Source organism: Aquarana catesbeiana, linkage group LG09 (genome assembly GCF_042186555.1).
Source record: "Aquarana catesbeiana isolate 2022-GZ linkage group LG09, ASM4218655v1, whole genome shotgun sequence".
In the NCBI taxonomy this organism is placed as follows: Eukaryota; Metazoa; Chordata; class Amphibia; order Anura; family Ranidae; genus Aquarana; species Aquarana catesbeiana.
The window spans coordinates 246005555-246025236 of record NC_133332.1 but is presented as its reverse complement, the minus strand read 5'-3'; the positions used below and the strand labels follow the sequence as shown (position 1 = coordinate 246025236).

The 19682-nt window shown below is 45.5% G+C and overlaps 1 protein-coding gene across 2 annotated transcripts in view; it reads right to left on the bottom strand.

The window, feature by feature from the left end:
* Positions 1-19682, bottom strand: part of MIGA2 (mitoguardin 2) — a 106220-nt gene that overhangs the window by 28543 nt on the left and 57995 nt on the right. For both annotated transcript variants that reach the window (XM_073600118.1, XM_073600119.1), the window contains exons 8-9: positions 18486-18586; positions 18171-18286 (exon numbers count right to left, since the gene is read on the bottom strand). In XM_073600118.1, coding sequence (XP_073456219.1) covers positions 18171-18286; positions 18486-18586 — 217 coding nt within the window. The remainder of the gene's footprint in view (positions 1-18170; positions 18287-18485; positions 18587-19682) is intronic.

Genomic DNA, 19682 nt, shown 5'->3' with positions numbered 1-19682 from the left:
CCGGAGGATTAAGACGCATCATCCCCTGCATAAAGTTTCGGACCAAAGAATGCGAAGCAAGTGGCCGCTGAAATAATACTGATAAAGCAGAGACCTGGCCCTTGATGGTACTCAAGGCCAGCTTCATCTCTAATCCCATCTGTAGAAAATCAAGGATTCTACCTATGACATATTTCCTGGGATGCCAACCTCTGGATTCACACCAGGTTATATAAGCTTTCCAGACTCTATGATAAATCATCCTGGAAGCTGGCTTCCTTGCATTAATCAAGGTAGATATGACAGGACCTGAGAGCCCACGACTCTTCAGAACGTGGGTCTCAATAGCCAAACCGTCAAATTTATCGTTTGTAAGGCAGGATGGAACACTGGACCTTGAGATAACAGGTCTGGGCGTTCCGGTAGTGTCCACGGGGAACCTACCGTCATCCTTACTATTTCTGCATACCAAGTCCTTCTGGGCCAAGCGGGGGCCACCAGAAGTACCGACTTCCTTTCCTGCCTGATCCTGCGAAGGAGTCGTGGTAGTAGCAGAATAGGCGGGAATGCGTAAATCAGTGAGAACCGATGCCACGGAATCACCAATGCATCCGTCCCGCATGCAAGAGGATCTTTTGTCCTTGCCACAAATCTGTCTATCTTTTTGTTGAATCGGGATGCAAAGAGATCTACATCTGGAACCCCCCATCTTTGGCATATGGCCCAAAAGACGTCGGGATGCAGAGACCATTCCCCTGGAAGTAACTGCTGGCGACTTAGATAGTCCGCCTGCCAATTCTCTATTCCCGGGATGAAAACTGCCGATATGCATGGCACATGCATCTCTGCCCAGACTAAGATCTGGTTCACCTCTTTTTGAGCAGCTCGGCTCCGGGTGCCTCCCTGATGATTGACATAAGCCACTGCTGTGGCATTGTCGGACTGGATCCTGACCGGACAACCCTGTAGCCTGATAGTCCAGGCTTTTAGAGCTAGATGTATCGCCCGGATCTCCAGAATGTTGATGGGTAAGGTCCTCTCTGTCTTGGACCATACTCCTTGGACCGCAGCCTGTTCCAGAACTGCTCCCCAACCTGACAGACTGGCATCTGTTGTTACCACCGTCCAGGTAACCGGTAGAAAGGATTTCCCCTTCTGCAGGTTTTCGGGTATGAGCCACCAATTGAGGCTCTGACGCACCGCATGCGACAGGTGCATCGGAAAGTCTAATGCCTGAACCTTCTTGTTCCAGGTCGACAGAATACTGTGTTGCAGCATTCTTGAGTGAAACTGAGCATAGGGAACTGCTTCGAATGAAGACACCATCTTCCCTAGTAGCCTCATACAAAGGCGGACTGAGGGACCCTTCTTGGTCCTTACTGTCAGAATCAGCTCTCTCAAAGCAGTGATCTTTGCCTGGGTAGAAATATTTTCTCCTGGCTTGTATGTATAATCAGACCTAAATATTCCAGTCTTCTTACTGGTTTTAGGAAAGACTTTTCTAAGTTGAGGATCCAACCCAGGTGTTCTAGATACCTGACCGTGGTCCTCAAGTTTCCATTCAAAGAGGCTACCGACCGGTCTATCAAGAGCAGGTCGTCTAGGTATGCTATGACAGCTATACCCTGAGCCCTTAATCTGGCCAGAGGAGGAGCCAAGATCTTTGTGAACACTCGAGGTGCAGTGGCTATCCCAAAGGGCAGAGCCATAAACTGGAAATGGCGCCCTCCTACCTCGAAGCGCAGAAACTTCTGATGAGCAGGAAAAATGGGCACATGCAGATATGCATCTCTGATGTCTATTGATGCCAGAAATTCTCCTCCCTGCAGGGTGGGAACTACTGTTCGAATTGATTCCATGCGGAAGGATTGAATCCTTAGGAATCGGTTCAGATCCCTTAAGTCCAAAATGGGCCTGACATCCCCATTTGGCTTTTGGACCGTAAAAAGGTTGGAATAGAAGCCCAATCCCTGGTCCTTTGCGGGAACTATCATAATGACCTCCTGCGACAAAAGTCGCTCTAACGCTAGAAGGAGCGACTGCTTCTTCTCTGGGTCTCTGGGAACATTTGATCTGAGGAACCGAGGAGAAGGGAATTCCTGAAACTCCAGCTTGTACCCTAAGGTTACCGTGGAGACTACCCATCTGTCCTGGAAGTCCTCCTGCCAGAGCTCTGAGAATTGTCGCAGTCTTCCCCCCACTCGAGTGAGCGGGGTGCCCCCTCATGCAGAGGTCTTAGTGTTTTGCCTAGTAGGCTTCTTTCCCCAGGACTTCTTTTGTCCCTGGGGTTGACTCTTGTCTCTGGACCCCGATGGAGGCGGCCGTCGAGACTGCCTGGAGGCTGAAGCCCCCGGCGCTGGGGAAAGAGTCCGTTTGAAAGAGGGACGCTTACTCTTCTTCTTGACAGGTAAGAGAGTGCTTTTCCCACAAGAGATTCTCTTGATATAGTTATCCAAGTCCTCTCCAAACAACCTTGCACCACGAAATGGAAACCCAGCCAGTAGCTTCTTACATGGTGCTTCGGCTGACCAATTTTTCAACCATAGGATTCTACGTATATGCACCAACCCCAGTGAAAGACGGGAGGTTTGCACGATAGAATCTCTAATGGCGTCAACCACAAAGCATAAGGCCGCTGGAAGGTTAGCAAACCCCTGGGCCTGCTGTTCAGGTAATACTTTGATGACCTGCTTAACATGGTCTCTTAAGTATTGACAGACTCCAATCGCTGCTATTGCAGGTTGGGCCACTGATCCTGCGAAGGAGAAAACATCCTTCAATAGGGATTCCATCCTTTTATCTACAGGATCCCTGAGCATCTGAGCATTGTCTACAGGACAAGTCAGGCTATTATTTATTGAGGAAATGGCGGCATCAATAGCCGGAATTTCCCACATTTTAATAAACTTTTCTTCCATCGGATAAAGTGTTGAAAACTTTCTCGGCGGAAAAAAACGTTTGTCTGGGTGATCCCACTCAGAATAAATAAGCTTTTCAAGTAAAGTATGAACAGGAAAAGCATGTGCTGCTTGGAAAGGTTTCAGTGACCCCAAAGCAGAAGAGGATTCTTTAGCAGTTTCAGGTATGGGCAACTTAAATGTGGAGCGGACCAATCCAGTGAGGATCTGCACTAAGACTTTCTCCTCTTGGGAAGTCGCAGAGGGTCCCTCTCCACCTGAATCCTCCGAAGAGGAATCATCCATCCCATCCCGATCCTCTGAAAGGGATTCATCTCCTTTATGCCAGAGCTCCTCTGTCTGAGGGTCTTGGGGAACAGAGGAAAGCCTAGTGCGTTTTCTTCCACTGAGTGAAGACGTAATCACGGCCATTAATCTTTCCTCTAGACCATTAATGGTTGAGGAAAAAACCTCTTGTGTAATATATACAGGGGCTGAAGTGCCAGAAGCAGGTGTAGCCCCTGACCCCGATGGCTCTCCCTGGCTAGCCGTCCCTGGCCCATCTTTAGGGGGGAAGGATGCTGCCGACAGGGGGCCCTCAGAACCTGAACGAGATCCCCTAGTGTCTCTGGTTCCTGGGGTGCTTGAACCTCTTCTACCCATAGTGCAAAGCAACAAGGTGTGAGGTATACAAATGAACACTGTCCGCTGAGCGATGTAGTCTGGCTAAAAGCCTTGCTACCCAATGCTCAGTCTGGTGTTACTTCAGTAAATGCTGCCTAGGAGAATGCCTGTGTCCCACCTTACATGCGACCGTCAGCTCTGTGTCTCTCAGAAGGCTGAGTGCACCTGTACAGAGTGCCTTTAATAGCCTGCAGCTGGCCTGAGTGGGAGTCTAAACACTCTGTGCTGACATCCCGCCCCCTCCTCTACCGCCCCCCCCCCCCCCTCGAGTTTTGAAAAAAACGAGCGCTTCCCGCACTGCCGACTCTCCTGTCATGCTCTGGAGAAAAGGCTGGGGATGGGGGGGAGGGAGACTGGTAACAAGATTTGCCTGAACGGCTATCTTCAGAGATGGTGGCCATTAGGCCACAGAGCCCGGGTGGTATAACCACTTTCTAGACCCCTGTGGCCCCTCTCTAGCCTGGGGGGGAACATTCAAACATGAGAAATCCCCCTTTCCACCTTACCTGCTTGCAGCCTGCTTTGAGATGCTGGCACATAATCAGCACTGAACACCTGAGACAGTCAGTCAGCATGTGTAGGTTTGTGCTCTTGGCAGCCCCCGGTGGTCACAATAGGCATAGCATGCATTTACCTTAAAGGAGAAAAGCCACTAGAACTCAAAAATTCTGTGGAATCTCCTCTTACCTTATCCAGCCGCAGGGTGCTGTTTACACAGACCCAATCTTCACCTCTCACGGTGGGCTCCGTTTGAAAAAACCGTCAGAGACTGGGGCCCCCATCAGTAGGGGGATCCAACAGTTCTGGGACCGTAAAGCACCTCGCCAGAAATTAGGAAGTTTAAAGCCATTTTCTGATCTGCGGGGTCCAGCTCTCTAAAAAGAGAAGCATTACGGGTAAAACCTCGTTTCTTCGGACACGAGGCCCGGGTACCATTCAATTCGGCCATGAAAAGACACTTTGAATGGATCCGGTTCGCCTGGCTTGCCCCAGTATAGGATCTTAGGATATTCCCTTTGGAGCTCAGCACAGGACATCTTTACACGTCCATCACCTAAGACACTGGCGTAAAAACTGAGGTATCCCTGCAAGGGGGAGGGATTATATAGGGGGTTGAACTTCCTGATAGGGTGTGCCAGTGTCCAATCACCAGTGATACCTATATAACCCATCAGTAATTACTGTGGCTCTGTGTCCCGTGATGTTCGAGAAAGAAATGAGAATCACAATTTTTTTGCTTTGAAGATAGATCACGATTCTCTCACGATTCTCACGGCGTAACATCTTACACATTAAACAAAAAAATTGGGCTAACTGTACTGTTTCGTTTTTTTTTTTTTTATTCATTGAAGTGTATTTTTCCCAAAAAATTGTGTTTGAAAGACCACTGTGCAAATACAGTGTGACATAAAATATTGCAACAATCGCCATTCTATTCCCTAGGGTCTCTGCTAAAAAAATATATATAATGTTTGGGGGTTCCAAGTAATTTTCTAGCAAAAAAATCAGATTTTAACTGTAAGAAACAAGTGTCAGAAAAAGGTTTAGACTTTAAGTGGTTAAACTTCCTGCATTTAAACACAGAAGTTTTATCCCTTTGATCTAAGACTGAAGAGTTACAATGTTAAAAACTTGGCAGACTGCCAGAGTGAGCAGAGAACTCAATACTTGTTATATGAAAGAATCGGGAAACTATGTAATACAGATCGTCAGGGGGGTTGAATCGATAATGGGTAGGATTTGGGATTTTTCCAGAGAATGAATCGAATCGTTCTATCGTCTGCAGTGCAGCTTGGAGAGAGGAGTCAGAGTCAGCCAAATACAACAACGAGTCATCTGCATACTGACTAATTTTTTCTGTTAAATATCCTAAGCAAAGACTGTGAATCTCTGTGTTTTTCCTGATGGCTATGACGAGAGGTTCAGCTGCCAGAGCATATAATTGTGGGGATAACGGGCAGCCTTGTCTCGTGCCTCTGGTTAGGCCAAATGTCTGAGAAGGTCAGCCGTTAGCCACCACTTTAGCCGTCGGGGCCAGATACAAAAATTGAATCCATATAATAGAGTTAGGTCCAAATCCAAACCCTGTCAGACATTTCCAAAGATATCGCCACTCCACCGAATAAAATACTTTGGCCGTGTCTAAAATCACCACAACTCGTGAACCAAGATTTTCGTGTATAGCTTTCAGGTTGATGTATAACTTTCTCAGATTAAAGGAGGTATAACGACCCGGCATGAAACGTGCTTGGTCAGCATGCATTAGGTTTAATATAACATGGTTGAGGCGAAGGGCAAGGACTTTGGCTAATAGTTTAATGTCAACTTGTAATAGTGAAATAGGTCGGCAGGATTCAGGATAACCTGGGTCTTTTCCTGGCTTAGGTATGAGGACTAGGATTGCCTCACTTATGAAGGGGGTAATGTAAACGTCTCAAAAAGGTGGTTATATAGGGCTAACAATTTAGGGGTGAGTACCTCACTATATTGTGAGTAAAATTCTACAAGTAACCCATCTGAACCCGGAGACTTGGATCTGGCAAAACTAGCAATCGCAGTTATTTCGACGGTCGTGAGGGGTGCCTCTAGCATGTCAACTTGGTCATCTTTTAGTTGTGGAAAATTGATTCCCTCCAACAAATGATTCATCGGTTCGTCATCGGTATACACCCGAGATGTGTATAACTTCGCAAAAAAATCCCTGAATCTGGCAGTGACAGCAGAAGGTTCTGTAATCTGCTCCACGTTGGGGCCATGTAATGAGATAACGATCGGGGGCCTATCCTCTCTGTGGACCACATATGCAAGCAGTTTACCTGCTCTCTCTCCGTGCACAAACAGCTTTTGCCTAGAGAAAAACGGAGTTACTTACCGGTAACATCCTTTTCCAGGAATCTTTCAGGACAGCACCATAGAGAGACACCGGCTCCTCCCCTCTTAGGAAACACCGCCTTCCAATTCAATATTTAAATCTCATCCTCCCAACGGCCCCTCAGTTCTTCACGAGTTCCTCCGGCCAGCTGGGGAGACACAAGAATACGTCATACAAATCTTTATCTTACCTGACGTTCTCATGCGATGAGTTCTCATAGATAATCAAAAACCTGGGTGGGTACTAGTGCTGTCCTGAAAGATTCCTGGAAAAGGATGTTACCGGTAAGTAACTCCGTTTTTCCCCATTCATCTTTCAGGACAGCACCATAGAGAGGATAAGCGAGCACCTTACCTTAGGGAGGGACTACTGCCTGCAGCACCTTACGCCCAAAGGCTTGGTCTTTGGCTGACAGCAGGTCCAATCTGTAATGCTTCACAAACGTGGAAAAACTGGACCACGTTGCTGCTCTACAGATCTGCTCCGGAGAAGCACCAGCCCACTCTGCTTGAGAAGTTGCCACTGCCCTGGTGGAATGTGCTTTAATACCCTCCGGGGGCTTCAAACCCCCGATTACATAGGCCTGGCTAATGGCCAACCTTAACCATCTGGCTATTGATCGTCTAGAGGCTTTGAACCCTTTCCTAGCCCCTGAAAACAATACAAAAAAAGAATCGGATTTTCTAAACTGTTTTGTACTATCTAAGTACTGAAGGACGCACCTTCTAACGTCCAGTTTGTGAAAAATATGCTCCTGTTCCCTCACAGGATTCGAACAGAAGGTAGGTAAAATAATTTCCTGGCCCCTATGAAAACTAGAGGCCACTTTTGGTAAAAAGGCCGGATCCGTTTTAAAAATCAAACGGTCCGGAAAAACCTGAAAAAAAGGCGCCCTAATAAAAAGGGCTTCGAGTTCACTTACTCTCCTTGCTGTGGTGATCGCCACCAAAAACACAGTTTTGAGGGTGATCAACTTCAAGGTACAGGATTCCAATGGCTCAAAAGGATCCCCTGTAAGAGACTGTAAAACTAAGGAAAGATCCCACACTGGGAATGGGGAACTTTTAACAGGCCTCTGTCTGCCTAAAGCTCTAAAAAACCTAGCTACCCAAGGATCTATAGCTAGCGGCTTTTCCAGGAAAACGCTTAGTGCCGATACTTGTCCTTTCAAGGTGCTAAGGGCTAATCCTTTGTCCGCTCCTGCCTGCAGAAACTCTAATACTGCTACAGAACTTCGTACATCGAAGGAGCTTTCTGTGCACCAACTGTTAAAGCGTTTCCACACCTTTAGGTAAATGGCTTGCGTCTCTCTTTTCCTGCAATTTAGGAGAGTTGTCACTAGCCGATCCGAGAAACCTTTGCCCTTTAGCAATTCTTCCTCAGTAGCCACGCTGCGAGGTTCCATCGCTCCACCTGAGGGCAACAGATTGGACCCTGAGAGAGAAGATCCTCCCGGATAGGCAGAATCCAGGGAGGCTCCACTGTCAGACTCTTCAAGAGGGAGAACCACGGCCTCCTTGGCCAGTGTGGTGCGATCAGAATGAGGGTTGTGTCTTCTGACCGAAATTTTCTCAGAACTGCTGGAATCATTACGGGAGGGGGGAAGGCATAACACTTTGAGAAACGCCAGCTCTGAGCTAGTGCATCCACCCCGGCTGCTCCGTCCCATCTGTTTAGGGAAAAGAACAGACGAGCTTTCGTATTCGCCTTTGAGGCGAAGAGATCCACGGAGGGGACCCCCCACTTCCGAGTAATCATCTCGAAGATGTCCTGGTTCAAGACCCAGTCGCCTTCCTTCAGCATTTTTCTGCTCAGAAAATCTGCTACGTGGTTCTGCTCCCCCTTCAGATGTATTGCAGAGAGAGAGAGAATGCTCCCTTCGGCCCACCTGAGGATGGATTCTGCCAGACCCCACAAGGATCTGCTCCTGGTTCCCCCTTGCCTGTTGATGTAGGCCACTGCTGATGAGTTGTCCGAACGGACCCTCACATGCTGCCCCAGGAGTTCTCTCTGAAAAGCTCTGAGAGCCAACTCTATTGCTCTCAGTTCCCTCCAGTTCGAGGACTTCTTTGCGTCTTCTTTTTCCCAGGTGCCTTGCATCATCTGGGAATCTAGGTGTGCTCCCCACCCTGTGCCGCTCGCATCGGTCGTAACCGTTCTGGACACTGGAAGAACCCACTCCAGGCCCTGTGAGAGATTGGACCCTTTCCTCCACCACCAGAGGGACCTTTTGACCTGACTTGGCACAGATATAAGGGAGTCCAGAGATGCTGGACTGTGGTCCCAGACACTCAGAATAAACAGCTGTAGGGGGCGAAAGTGCAGCCCTGCCCACTGAACTGCCGGAAGCGTGGAAGTCAGTAAGCCCAGTGCTGACATTGCTTTCCTTACTGAGATCTGACTGCTGCCCTGGAGCAGTAATATTGCTCTGTCCACCTTCTGGATTTTTTTCTGCTGGAAGGAACACTTTTTGTTTTGTCGAATCCAGTACATAGCCCAGGAAGGTGACCTTTTGGGCCGGAACCAACTGGATTTTTCCAGGTTCAAGAGCCATCCCAGGTTTTCTAAGCTGTCTCTTGCTACCTGAAGATCCTGGTACAACTGCTCCGGGGAAGGAGCAAACAGGAGTAGGTCGTCCAGGTACGCGACTACAGAGATGCCTCTGAGCCGCAAGAAAGCCAGGACCTCCACCATCACTTTGGTGAAGATGCGGGGGGAAGAGGATAGTCCAAAGGGGAGTGCTTTGAACTGTAGATGAAACGTTCCTTCCCCAGTTTTCACCGCCAGTCTGAGAAACCTCTGGTAACTTTCTGTGACTGGAATGTGCAGATAAGCGTCCTTTAAGTCTATTGACGCCATGAAGCAATTTGGGGGAAGAAGCGCTTTCACCGAATAGACAGAATCCATCCGGAATTTCCTGTAGGTAATTGAGACATTCAGAGGCTTCAGATTCATGATAAGCCTGAATTTTCCCGAAGGCTTGCGGACCACAAAAATGTGGGAGTAAAAGCCTCTGCCTATCTTCTCTACAGGAACCCTCACTATCACCTTTTGTTCCTCTAACTCCTGTAGGGAGGATAGAAGAGCTGACGCTTTCTCTGCACACCTTGGCAGCTCGGTGACCAGAAGTCTGTGCTGAGGAGGTTCTGAGAACTCTAGCTGGTAACCTCTTCTTATGATCCCTAACACAAACTGGTTGGAGGTGATCATCTCCCATTGTGGGAGGAAGGCCCCCAATCTTCCTCCCACCGTGGTTACCCCGTCATTGGGTCTTCTTGGGCTGTTCAGGAGGGCGAAAAATCGCCCCTCCCCGCCCCTTGCCCTTCTGCCCCCAAGCTTTTTTCTGCCGCTCTCCTTTTGGGGTTTCAAACTTTCTCTGAGGGCGAAACTTTCTTTTAGCCTGCTCCCCAAACTTCTTTTTAATGGGAAAGGCCTTTTTCTTATCGGCCGTCCGGTCTAAAACGGTCTCTAAACCTGGGCCAAACAAGAGATCTCCTGTGAGGGGAATTCCACAGAGTTTAACTTTAGACGCGCTGTCTCCTTGCCACGTCTTAAGCCATAGGGCCCTTCGAGCCGAATTAGTGAGGGCTGAAGACCTTGCAGACATGCGCACTGATTCGGCGGAAGCGTCCGCAATATACGCTACACCCTTAAGTAGCATGGGAAAGGAAGCCAAAATAGTCTCTTTTGGCGTTCCTGCCTCAATATGCGCCTTTATCTGCGTAAGCCAATATTCCATATTGCGGGCCACTACTGTGACCGCCATGGCAGGCTTAAGGTTTCCCTGTGACGAATCCCAGGACTTCTTTAAGAGAGAGTCCATCATTCTGTCCATGGGGTCTGCAAGAACCCCCATGTCCTCGAAGGCCAGATCTGTTTGCCTGGAAACCTGAGAAAAAGCAGCATCCAGCCTAGGGGTCTTATTCCAGACTAGAGACTCCCCTTCTGAAAAAGGAAACCTTCGCTTCAAAGCCCTTGAAAAGAAAGGTTTTCTCTCAGGATCTTTCCATTCATTCTTTATGGCCTCAACCAATACATCATGGACTGGGAAATCCTTCCTTTTTTGTTCCCCAAGACCTTTGTACATTTGGTCATGGAGCGATAACACCTTCTTTTCTTCCTGAATTCCCAAAGTGGTGTGAATAGCTCCCAAGAGCTCCTCCACTTCGTCCAGGGAAAGCTTATAGCGAGAAGTTTTTGTGGATTCCCCATCCACCTCCTCCACATCCGATTCCCTTTGAGAATCTGAAGCGGTGCTATCTGGCTCCTCCTCAATTTCCACTCTGGAGCCCCCTGGTCTCTCTCCACTAACAGAGGGAGTATCCACTGGGCTAGGTGTAACACTCTGCTGCACTGGTAAAGGACTGCTTTGGGCTTGCGGCAACTGGAAGCTAGAAAAGAGTGCCTTAAAGGACTGAAAGGTGCTAGAAAGCTCTTTGACGGATGCAGCAAGATCTGTACCCTGTTCTGCTGCCTGTTCCCTGACTAATCCATCAATGCACTCCTTGCAAAGTGCCTTGGTCCAGGATTCCCCCATACTAACTCTACAAGAGGGGCATTTTTTCTTTGAACCATGAGGCGACTTGCTTTTCTCTGTGGCTTTCTGAAAAAGAAAGAGAGAGAGTCGCCATAAATGCCCAATCCCACCAGTGCTTTTACAGAGGACCACCAGGAGTGCCCCCCCCAGGACCAACCACCACCAGGGTCCCAGACACACTCCCCTTCCCCCCCGACCACCAGTGAGGGGAGAACACCCGTGAAGCTATCGGGATTTAGGTAAGGGAACACCACCCCAGGGTTCCACTTACCTTAGCATGGCTGGTGCTACTGTCTCCTGGAGCAGTTCTAGAGACCTCTGTCTCAGACATGTCCGCTGAGGATGGTGGTCGATCGTTTCCCCCGACAGCTGACTCTACAGCAAAGCAAGAGGGTCGCACCAGCCGAACGCTCGGTCCGTTTTATTTCCCCGCGTCCGGAACCGGAAGACGCGGAATCGTCGGAAGTGCCCGCCCTCGCCGGAACTGACGTCACCCGTCATCCGACCCGGCCATAGAGCTTCAAACGCTGGCTGCTTGAACAAGCAGGAGAGACTCAGGCACTTCCCACAGCGCCCCCTGGGCAGAAGAAACACGGACCTCCTCAGCTGTCTCTTTCCCCAAGAGAGGCTGAGGCGCGCCAATTCAGTTTTAAAAACAGGTAAGTATGGCTTCCCCAGCCTTTACCTAACTGAACAAACAATAGTAGAGGAAAAGAGCTAGAGAGACCCGACTCCCCCTCTTCCTCACACAAAATCTTTGGCTTCAGTCTCCCTGACTGATCCGCCACGGTTCCCAAGCAGTGTCTCCCCACCGGAGGAAACACCTGAACTGAGGGGCCGTTGGGAGGATGAGATTTAAATATTGAATTGGAAGGCGGTGTTTCCTAAGAGGGGAGGAGCCGGTGTCTCTCTATGGTGCTGTCCTGAAAGATGAATGGGGAAAAATAGATTTTGCCTGGCTGTCTCATACTGCAATTGATTTACCACGCTGGTTTGTCAGAGTAAGTCAGCCTGAGCAGGAGAGGGATCAGATGCATAAAAGTTGTTTAGAGGAGGATAGTTCCTTTACCGCCTTGTCAAATGCAGTAGCTGAATCAGCATTCAGTCTGTTAATGTGTGAGGTCAGGGTCATACGAACATACATTTTAAAGGATTCCCAGACTGTGGTTGGAGAAGCAGATCTATCTATCTGTCGGCGGTATTGATTTAGTTTTGCCAAGGTGACCTTTTGAGTCTTAGGTGGAGACATAGTAGGGCCAGACGGGGGATCTTCCCTAAGGTAGTTCGGGTCAAACAGGATATCCCTGGGTCACAGGATTACCGAGTTTGCAGGATTAATAGATGGAACTTCTCTCACGTGCGTCCTACTCCATGATTCGTCAGGCCACACTTCCCGATTTTAGTGTACTTTTAGTGAAAATAGCGATATGATGAACATTTGCCCAATTATTGCGGGGCCCAAAGAATCAGTAGCACTTTTTTTTATTCTACAGGTCATGTGCTTTTAGAAAATGTCTAGTTTGAGGGGTCTTTCCAAATTGTGAAAGCTGTAAGTGAAAAATTAAAAACCTCTAGATTTTTAGAGAAATACTTTTGATTTTCACCATTTTGCAAAAAGGCGCAATTTAAAATTTACAAATATTTTTTATTTATTAACTCCATACAGGTTAAGCTTTTATATTTAGTAGGGATTTAGCAGGAATTTTGTAAAATTAGATGTGTTTTTATCGACTAATAATGGATTTAGTGTAATTTTTGCGAATATATTGGTTTGATAAACATTTGCACAAATACTGTGGGGGTCTAAAAAAAAACAATAGCTTTTTATTCTAGAGGTCATATGCTTTCAGAAAATATATGGTTTTGGGGGTCTTTCACAAATTCTGAAAGCTATAAAAGGGAAAAATGAAAACCTTCAGATTTTTAGAGAAATTTGAATATTTACATTTTTGCATACGTTCGATTTTCACCATTTTGCAAATAGGTGCAATGTAAAAGTTACAAATATTTGTTATTTATTATTCATTAGCGCAATACAGGTTAAGCTTTTATATTTAGTAGGAATTTTGTAAAATTTGCTGTTTTTTATCTGCTAATGGTTTTAGCGTATTTTTTGCAAATATATTGGTTTGATAAACATTTGCGCAAATACTGCTGGGTCTAAAAAAAAATCAGTATTCTACTGAATATGCGCTTTCAGAAAATAGATGGTTTGGGGGGGTCTTTCACAAATTCTGAAAGCTATACGCGAAAAAATAAAAAAGCAAAAGGAAAAATTGCAAAAATGGTCTGGCCACTTGAGTGTACAAAATGGAGCACAGGGTCTGGCAGCGAAAGGGTTAAATCAGGCTGACTATGTGGGAAAGGCAGCAAAAAGGGTGTTTCAACATCACCAGCAAGTGTGTACCAACACCTGCAGATTAATAACAAAAGAACGCTGAAAAGACAAACTACAAGATAAAAAGCTGAAATGCTCTGCAGGTAGGTTCTGCTTTCTGCATGCAACTGAAGGTTTCATTTTGACTATAATATTTTTCTTTTCCAACAAATAATCTAAAATACAAACATGTCCTGGTTAATTAAGAGTTAGACCCCTTTCACACTGACAGCACGGGGCCTCGGCTGAGACCTGTACGAAGCCAGATTCGGCTCCGATCGGGTCTCCGATGTAAAAACCTGGAAGCAACACAATGGGAAATTTCCTCTTGTGGGACTCTAAAAGGCAGGAGTCTTCAAACAGTAATGTATCAAAAAATAATGTATTTTTATTGTCAAAAATTAAAACATGACAAAGATAAGAGATGGATGCCAGTAAAATCAGTCTGTGTGGGGTTACTTGTATTGTTGTAAACAGACATGTATACTCCTTCTCTTACCACTATCTGATTTTACTGGCATCCATATCTTATCTTTGTCATGTTTTAATTTTTGATAATAAAAATACATTATTTTTGATACATTACTGTTTGAAGACTCCTGCCTTTTAAAGTCCCACAAGAGGAAATTTCCCATTGTGTAGTCGTATAGGGATGTGGGCAAGGTGTCTTATTCCACCAAGCTCTTGTCACTACCACCAATTAAACCTGGAAGCAACGTCACTTCCGGTTTACTCAGCGGTCAATGGCGCCGATTTAAAAAAAAGTACTCATACAATATACATTGGGGTGTTTGCTTTCCAAAATGGGGTCATTTTTTGGGCAATTCCACTGTCCTGGTGCTCCAGGGCTATCAAAAGTGTGATAGGTAGGAATGAAACGAGATGTATAATTTATGCTCCTAGAATGCCTGAAAGTACTACTTCAATGTTGGGCCTCTGTATGTGGCCTGGATGTGTAAAAGTCTCACACATGTGGTATCACCATACTCAGGAGTAGCAGAATGTGTTTTGGGGTGTAATTTTTGCTATACACATGCTATGTGTTAGAAATATATTATAAATGGACAACTTTGAGTAAAAAAAAAAAAAAAAAAGATTTTCATTTTCTTTCCACGTTTTCTGAAGACCTGTGTAAAAAAAATAAACCGTTCAAAAGACTCATGATGCTTCATAGAATATACATTGGGGTGTTTGTTTTCCAAAATAGAGTCATTTTGTGGGTAATTCCATTGTCCTTGTGCTCCCAGGAACTTCAAAAGTGTAATAGGTCATTAGGAAATTAGAGGTGTAATTTATGCTCCTAGAACGCCTGACGGAGCTCCCTGCATGTCTGATCTCTGTATGTGGCCAGACTGTGTAAAAGTCCCACACATGTGGTATCGCCATACTCAGGAGGAGTAGCAGAATGTGTTTCGAGGGTATCATTTTTGCTATATACATGCCTTGAGTTAGAAATACCTTATAAACTGACCATTTTGTGTAAAAAAAAAAAAAAAGTTTTAAATTTTATTTCTACGTTTTCCGAAGACTTGTGGAAAAAAAATGAACCATTCAAAAGACTCATTATGCCTCATAGAATAGACGTTGGGGTGTTTGCTTTCCAAAATGGGGTCATTTTGTGGGTAATTCCATTGTCCTGGTGCTCCAGGGCCTTCATAAATATAATAGGTCGTTATGAAATTAGAGATGTAATTTATGCTCCTAGAATACCAGATGGTGCTCCCTGCATCTTGGACCTCTCTGTATGGCCAGGCTGTGTAAAAGTCACACACATGTGGTATCGTCATACTCAGGAGGAGTAGCAGAATGTATTTTGGGGTGTAATTGGAAGTATGCATATGCTGTGTTTGAGAAAAAACTTATGACAATTTTGTGGAAAAAAAAAAAAAAAAAAATTCTTAATTTTCCCCATAAATTGTGGGAAAAAATTACAACTTCAAAAAGCTCACCATGCCTCTTACCAAATACCTTTGACCATCTACTTTTCAAAAAGGGGTAATTTGGGGGGTATTTGTACTTTCCTGACATTGAAGAGCCTCAAGAAGTGAGGCCGTCAGTGCATCAGGTGTGATCAATTTTCAATGATTTGCACCATAGTTTGTAGACTCTATACCTTTCACAGAGACTAAATAATATCCACTAATTTTGGTTATTTTTACCAAAGAGATGTAGCAGTATAAATTTTGGCCCAAATTTATGAACAAAAATGACTTATTTGCAAAATTTTATGATAAAAATAAAAAAAAAGTGTTTGTTTATTTTTTAATTTTCATTTTCACTTATGTCGCAAAAAATAAATACCACCAAAAGAAAGGTCTATTTGTATGAAAAAAATTATAACTTTTTTTTTGGGTACAGTGTTGCATGACTGAATAATTGGCATTCAAAGTGTGACAGCGCTGAAAGCTAAAAATTGGTCTGGGCAGGAAGGGTGTATAAATACCCTGTATTGAAGTGGTTAAGCATCACCATGCAGATTTTTAGGTACTGTAGTTTGTCACCTTTCCACGAGTGTGTGCAATTTCAAAGCGTGACATGTTACGTATCTTTTCACCCAGCGTTACATCATCTTTCACATTATACAAAAAAATTTAGCTAACTTTACTGTTTAGTTCCATGAAAGTGTCTTTTTTCCCAAAAAAAAAGCATTTGAAAGACCGCTGCGCAAATACCATGTGACATAAAATCAACAATCACAATAAAATATTGTGTATATATATATATATACACACATATACACATACACACACACACACACACACACACAAGTTTGGGGGTTCCAAGTAATTTTCTAGCCAAAAATATGGATTTTAACCACTTGCCGACCAGCTCCTGTAAATATACGGCGGCAGGATGGCTCTCCTGCGCAAATCGCCACATATGTACCGCGGCTCCTTTAAGAGCCATAGCAGGCATGCACGGGCGCCCGATGTACATGACTGGCGGGCACGCCGGCCACCCGCGATCATGGGCACGAGAGCCAGAACGGGGATTTGTGTGTGTAAACACACAAATCTTTGTTCTGACAGGGGAGGAGAGAATAACTGTCTGTTCCTACTAAGTAGGAACAACGATCTGGCTCCTCCTCTAGTCAGTCCCATCCCCTCACAGTTAGAAACACCTAGGGAACACACTTAACCTCTTGATCGCCCCCTAGTGTTAACCCCTTCCCTGTCAGTGACATTTACACAGTAATCAGTACATTTTTATAGCACTGTTTGCTGTATAAATGTCCCAAAAAAGTGTCAAAAGTGTCCAATCCGTCCGCCGCAAAGTCGCAGTCCCGATAAAAACCGCTGATCGCCGCCATTACTGGTAAGAATTAAAAAAAAACAATAAAAAAGCCATAAATATTCCCTATTTTGTAGACGCTATAACTTTTGCGCAAACCAATCAATATACGCTTATTGCGATTTTTTTTTTTTTTTGTACCACAAATATGTGGAAGAATACATATCGGCCTAAACTGATGACGAAATTTGTTTTTAAAACATTTTGGGGGGGATATTTATTATAGCAAAAAGAAAAAAATATTGTTTTTTTTCAAAATTGTTGGTCAATTTTTGTTTATAGCGCAAAAAATAAAAACTGCAGAGGTGGTCAAATACCACCAAAAGAAAGCTCTATTTGTGGGAAAAAAGGACGTCAAATTTTATTTGGGTACAGCGTCGCACGACCGCGCAATTGTCAGTTAAAGCAATGCAGTGCCGTATCGTGAAAAAATGGCCCGGTCAGGAAGGGGGTAAATCCTTCCGGGGCTGAAGTGGTTAACTTGTAAGCAACAAGTGTCAGAAATAGGCTTAGGCTTGAAAGGGTTAAACGTCATCACAGAAGACAAGGGGGCACTCTTTACGTCTGGAGGAAAAGATTTAATCTCCAAATACGAAAAGGTTTCTTTACAGTAAGAGCTGTGAAAATGTGGAATAGACTCCCTCCAGAGGTTGTTCTGGCCAGCTCGGTAGATTGCTTTAATAAAGGCCTGGATACTTTCCTAAACGTAATATAACTGGGTACTAACATTTATAGGTAAAGTCAGGAAGGAATTTTTTTTCCCCTGCTGGAGCAAATTAGGTCATGCTTTGCTGTGTTTTTTTTTGCCTTCCTCTGGATCAACGGTGTATATAGGATTAAAAAAAAAAAAATCCCCCCCCCCCCTTTATTGGTTGAACTAGATGGACTTGTGTCTTTTTTCAACCAGACTATGTAACATTAGTTGGAGCTGTAGGCCACTTTTACACTGGAAGCATTTTACCGGTAAAAATAGCGCCTCTTATGCAGCCCCAGTGTGAAAGCCCGAGTGCTTTCACACTGGAGCGGTGCTCTTGCAGGACGGGAAAAAAAGTCCTGCAAGCAGCATCTTTGGGGCAGTGCGGGAGCGCTGTATACACCGCTCCTTAACTGTCCCCGCCATTTAAATCAATGGCCAGCGCTGCGGCGCTTTTAACCCTTTTTTGGCCGCTAGAGGCCGATAAAATGCCACTAAAACTAGCGGCGCTTTACCGTTAACCCGGCCAGCCCCTCAGTGTGAAAGTAGCCTTAATGTGCCAGTCAAGTCCATCTAACTGCGTCTGACACTACCTTCTCCTCAGACTGAGACACTAACACAGGAGATGTGTTACTGACTGGATCAGTAGGTTAAAATAAAGGGGGTAAAAAAACCCTAAAGAATAAAATGAATGCAGCCACCACATTTTAAGGTTTTATACCACATTACGGCATGTTTGTTTGCTCATGTAAATCTAGCATAGACATAACAGAACTGGCAGCTCTGTGACAACTGTATTATGGTCAATTAGTATGCAGCTGGTAGAGAAATGTCCTTACCTCATTGTCCTGCAAGTCACTTCTTCTGCATGCACCAACTTCAGGGCCTCTTCATATGCTGCAGCAGGCTTTTGAGGAATAAAGGGTCCCTCGTTCAGTTGTAAAGTGTCAAACAGCTGAAAGTTAAATCGCATGCATGAATACTAGCTCGAGGAGCTAAAAGGGTTGCAAGGTTGAGGTTTGAAATTGAGATTGAGGACGTGGATTTTCGACCAGCACATTGCATGTGGAAAACTATACAGGCATTTCAAAAGGCCAGCGGGCTCAGGCAGCAGAGTATTCTTCATTGTCAATATAACATAACAATGTTCTCACCTCAGCAGCTGAGAAAAAGGACTCATCAGATATGGTGCTAATCTCATCATCCATCTGCAACATCCTCTTGCCTTCCAGATGAGGAAACATCAACGCTCCTTCTACATAAAGAAATGGAAGGATGTAAAGTAATGTAAAGCGCATGAGGTGACCAAAGGGGAATAATTACTCTTTAAGGCTCGCTTAACACCGATGCGATTTTGGCATGATTTTCAGGGTCATTATGTATTGCATGTAGTGCAACATTCATGCGACTTGGTTATGTTTTTGCATATTCTATGGGAACAAGTCGCACCAAAGTAACACAGGAACCTTTTCTAAAATTGTATTGATGTAAACAGGCACAATGGATAATAATGTAATTCCCCTTGTCATGCGATTCTGTGCGACTTAAGTCACATCAGAAATCGCATTAGTGTCCCATGTTCCTCCCTGAAGAGGAAGCTGTACCTGAGGACCTGCAGTGCAAGGATATCCTTGCTTTTGCTTCATTAATTCTGTGTAGATCTGTGCTTCCTCCACCTCTCCTGTTTTTGGATCAATATCTCATCAACTATCATTAAGCTGTAAAATTGAGGGAGCAAAGCCCTGCTTTTCTACCAAGCTGGCCATCCCTTCACATAGTTCAGATCCTCATTTAATTAATATGTAATAATTCCTGATTCACTACCAGAAAGTACAGGTGCCCAGTGGCGTAGCGTGCAGTCGCCCTGGGCGCAACATTTAGAGGGGTGCAGACAGGGCCAGCACCATCAAAAGGCAGCCGCCTTAGGGCGGCAGCATGGGGGACGGGGTTGCGGGGCAGTAAAATCCAAATCCTGATCCACTTGCTGGGGATTTGGATTTTTAAAATACATGTCCCCCCAGCAGGCAAACTTAAACCTCCACGCTGCTCCCGGTAAGAGAGAGGGTGCAGCGCGAGGGTTTTAGTTTATCTGCTGTTACCGAGAATGCAGGAAGAATGGATCCAAGCATGGAGAGGAGAGCGGAGCGGTGGGCAGATCCTGATTCCGAGTGTGTGCAGGTAGTGAGCGCCACATGGGGGGCGGGGTAGGTGATCAGGCTGGTGGTGCTGGCAGAAGAGGAGGTTCAGGGTAGAGGAGGCAGCAGCTGCCACTGCTCCCTGGAAATCCTGCTGCAGACATTCTCCTGCTGCGCGGGACACATCTAACCCTCCTGACCCTGATGCTGTAGGAT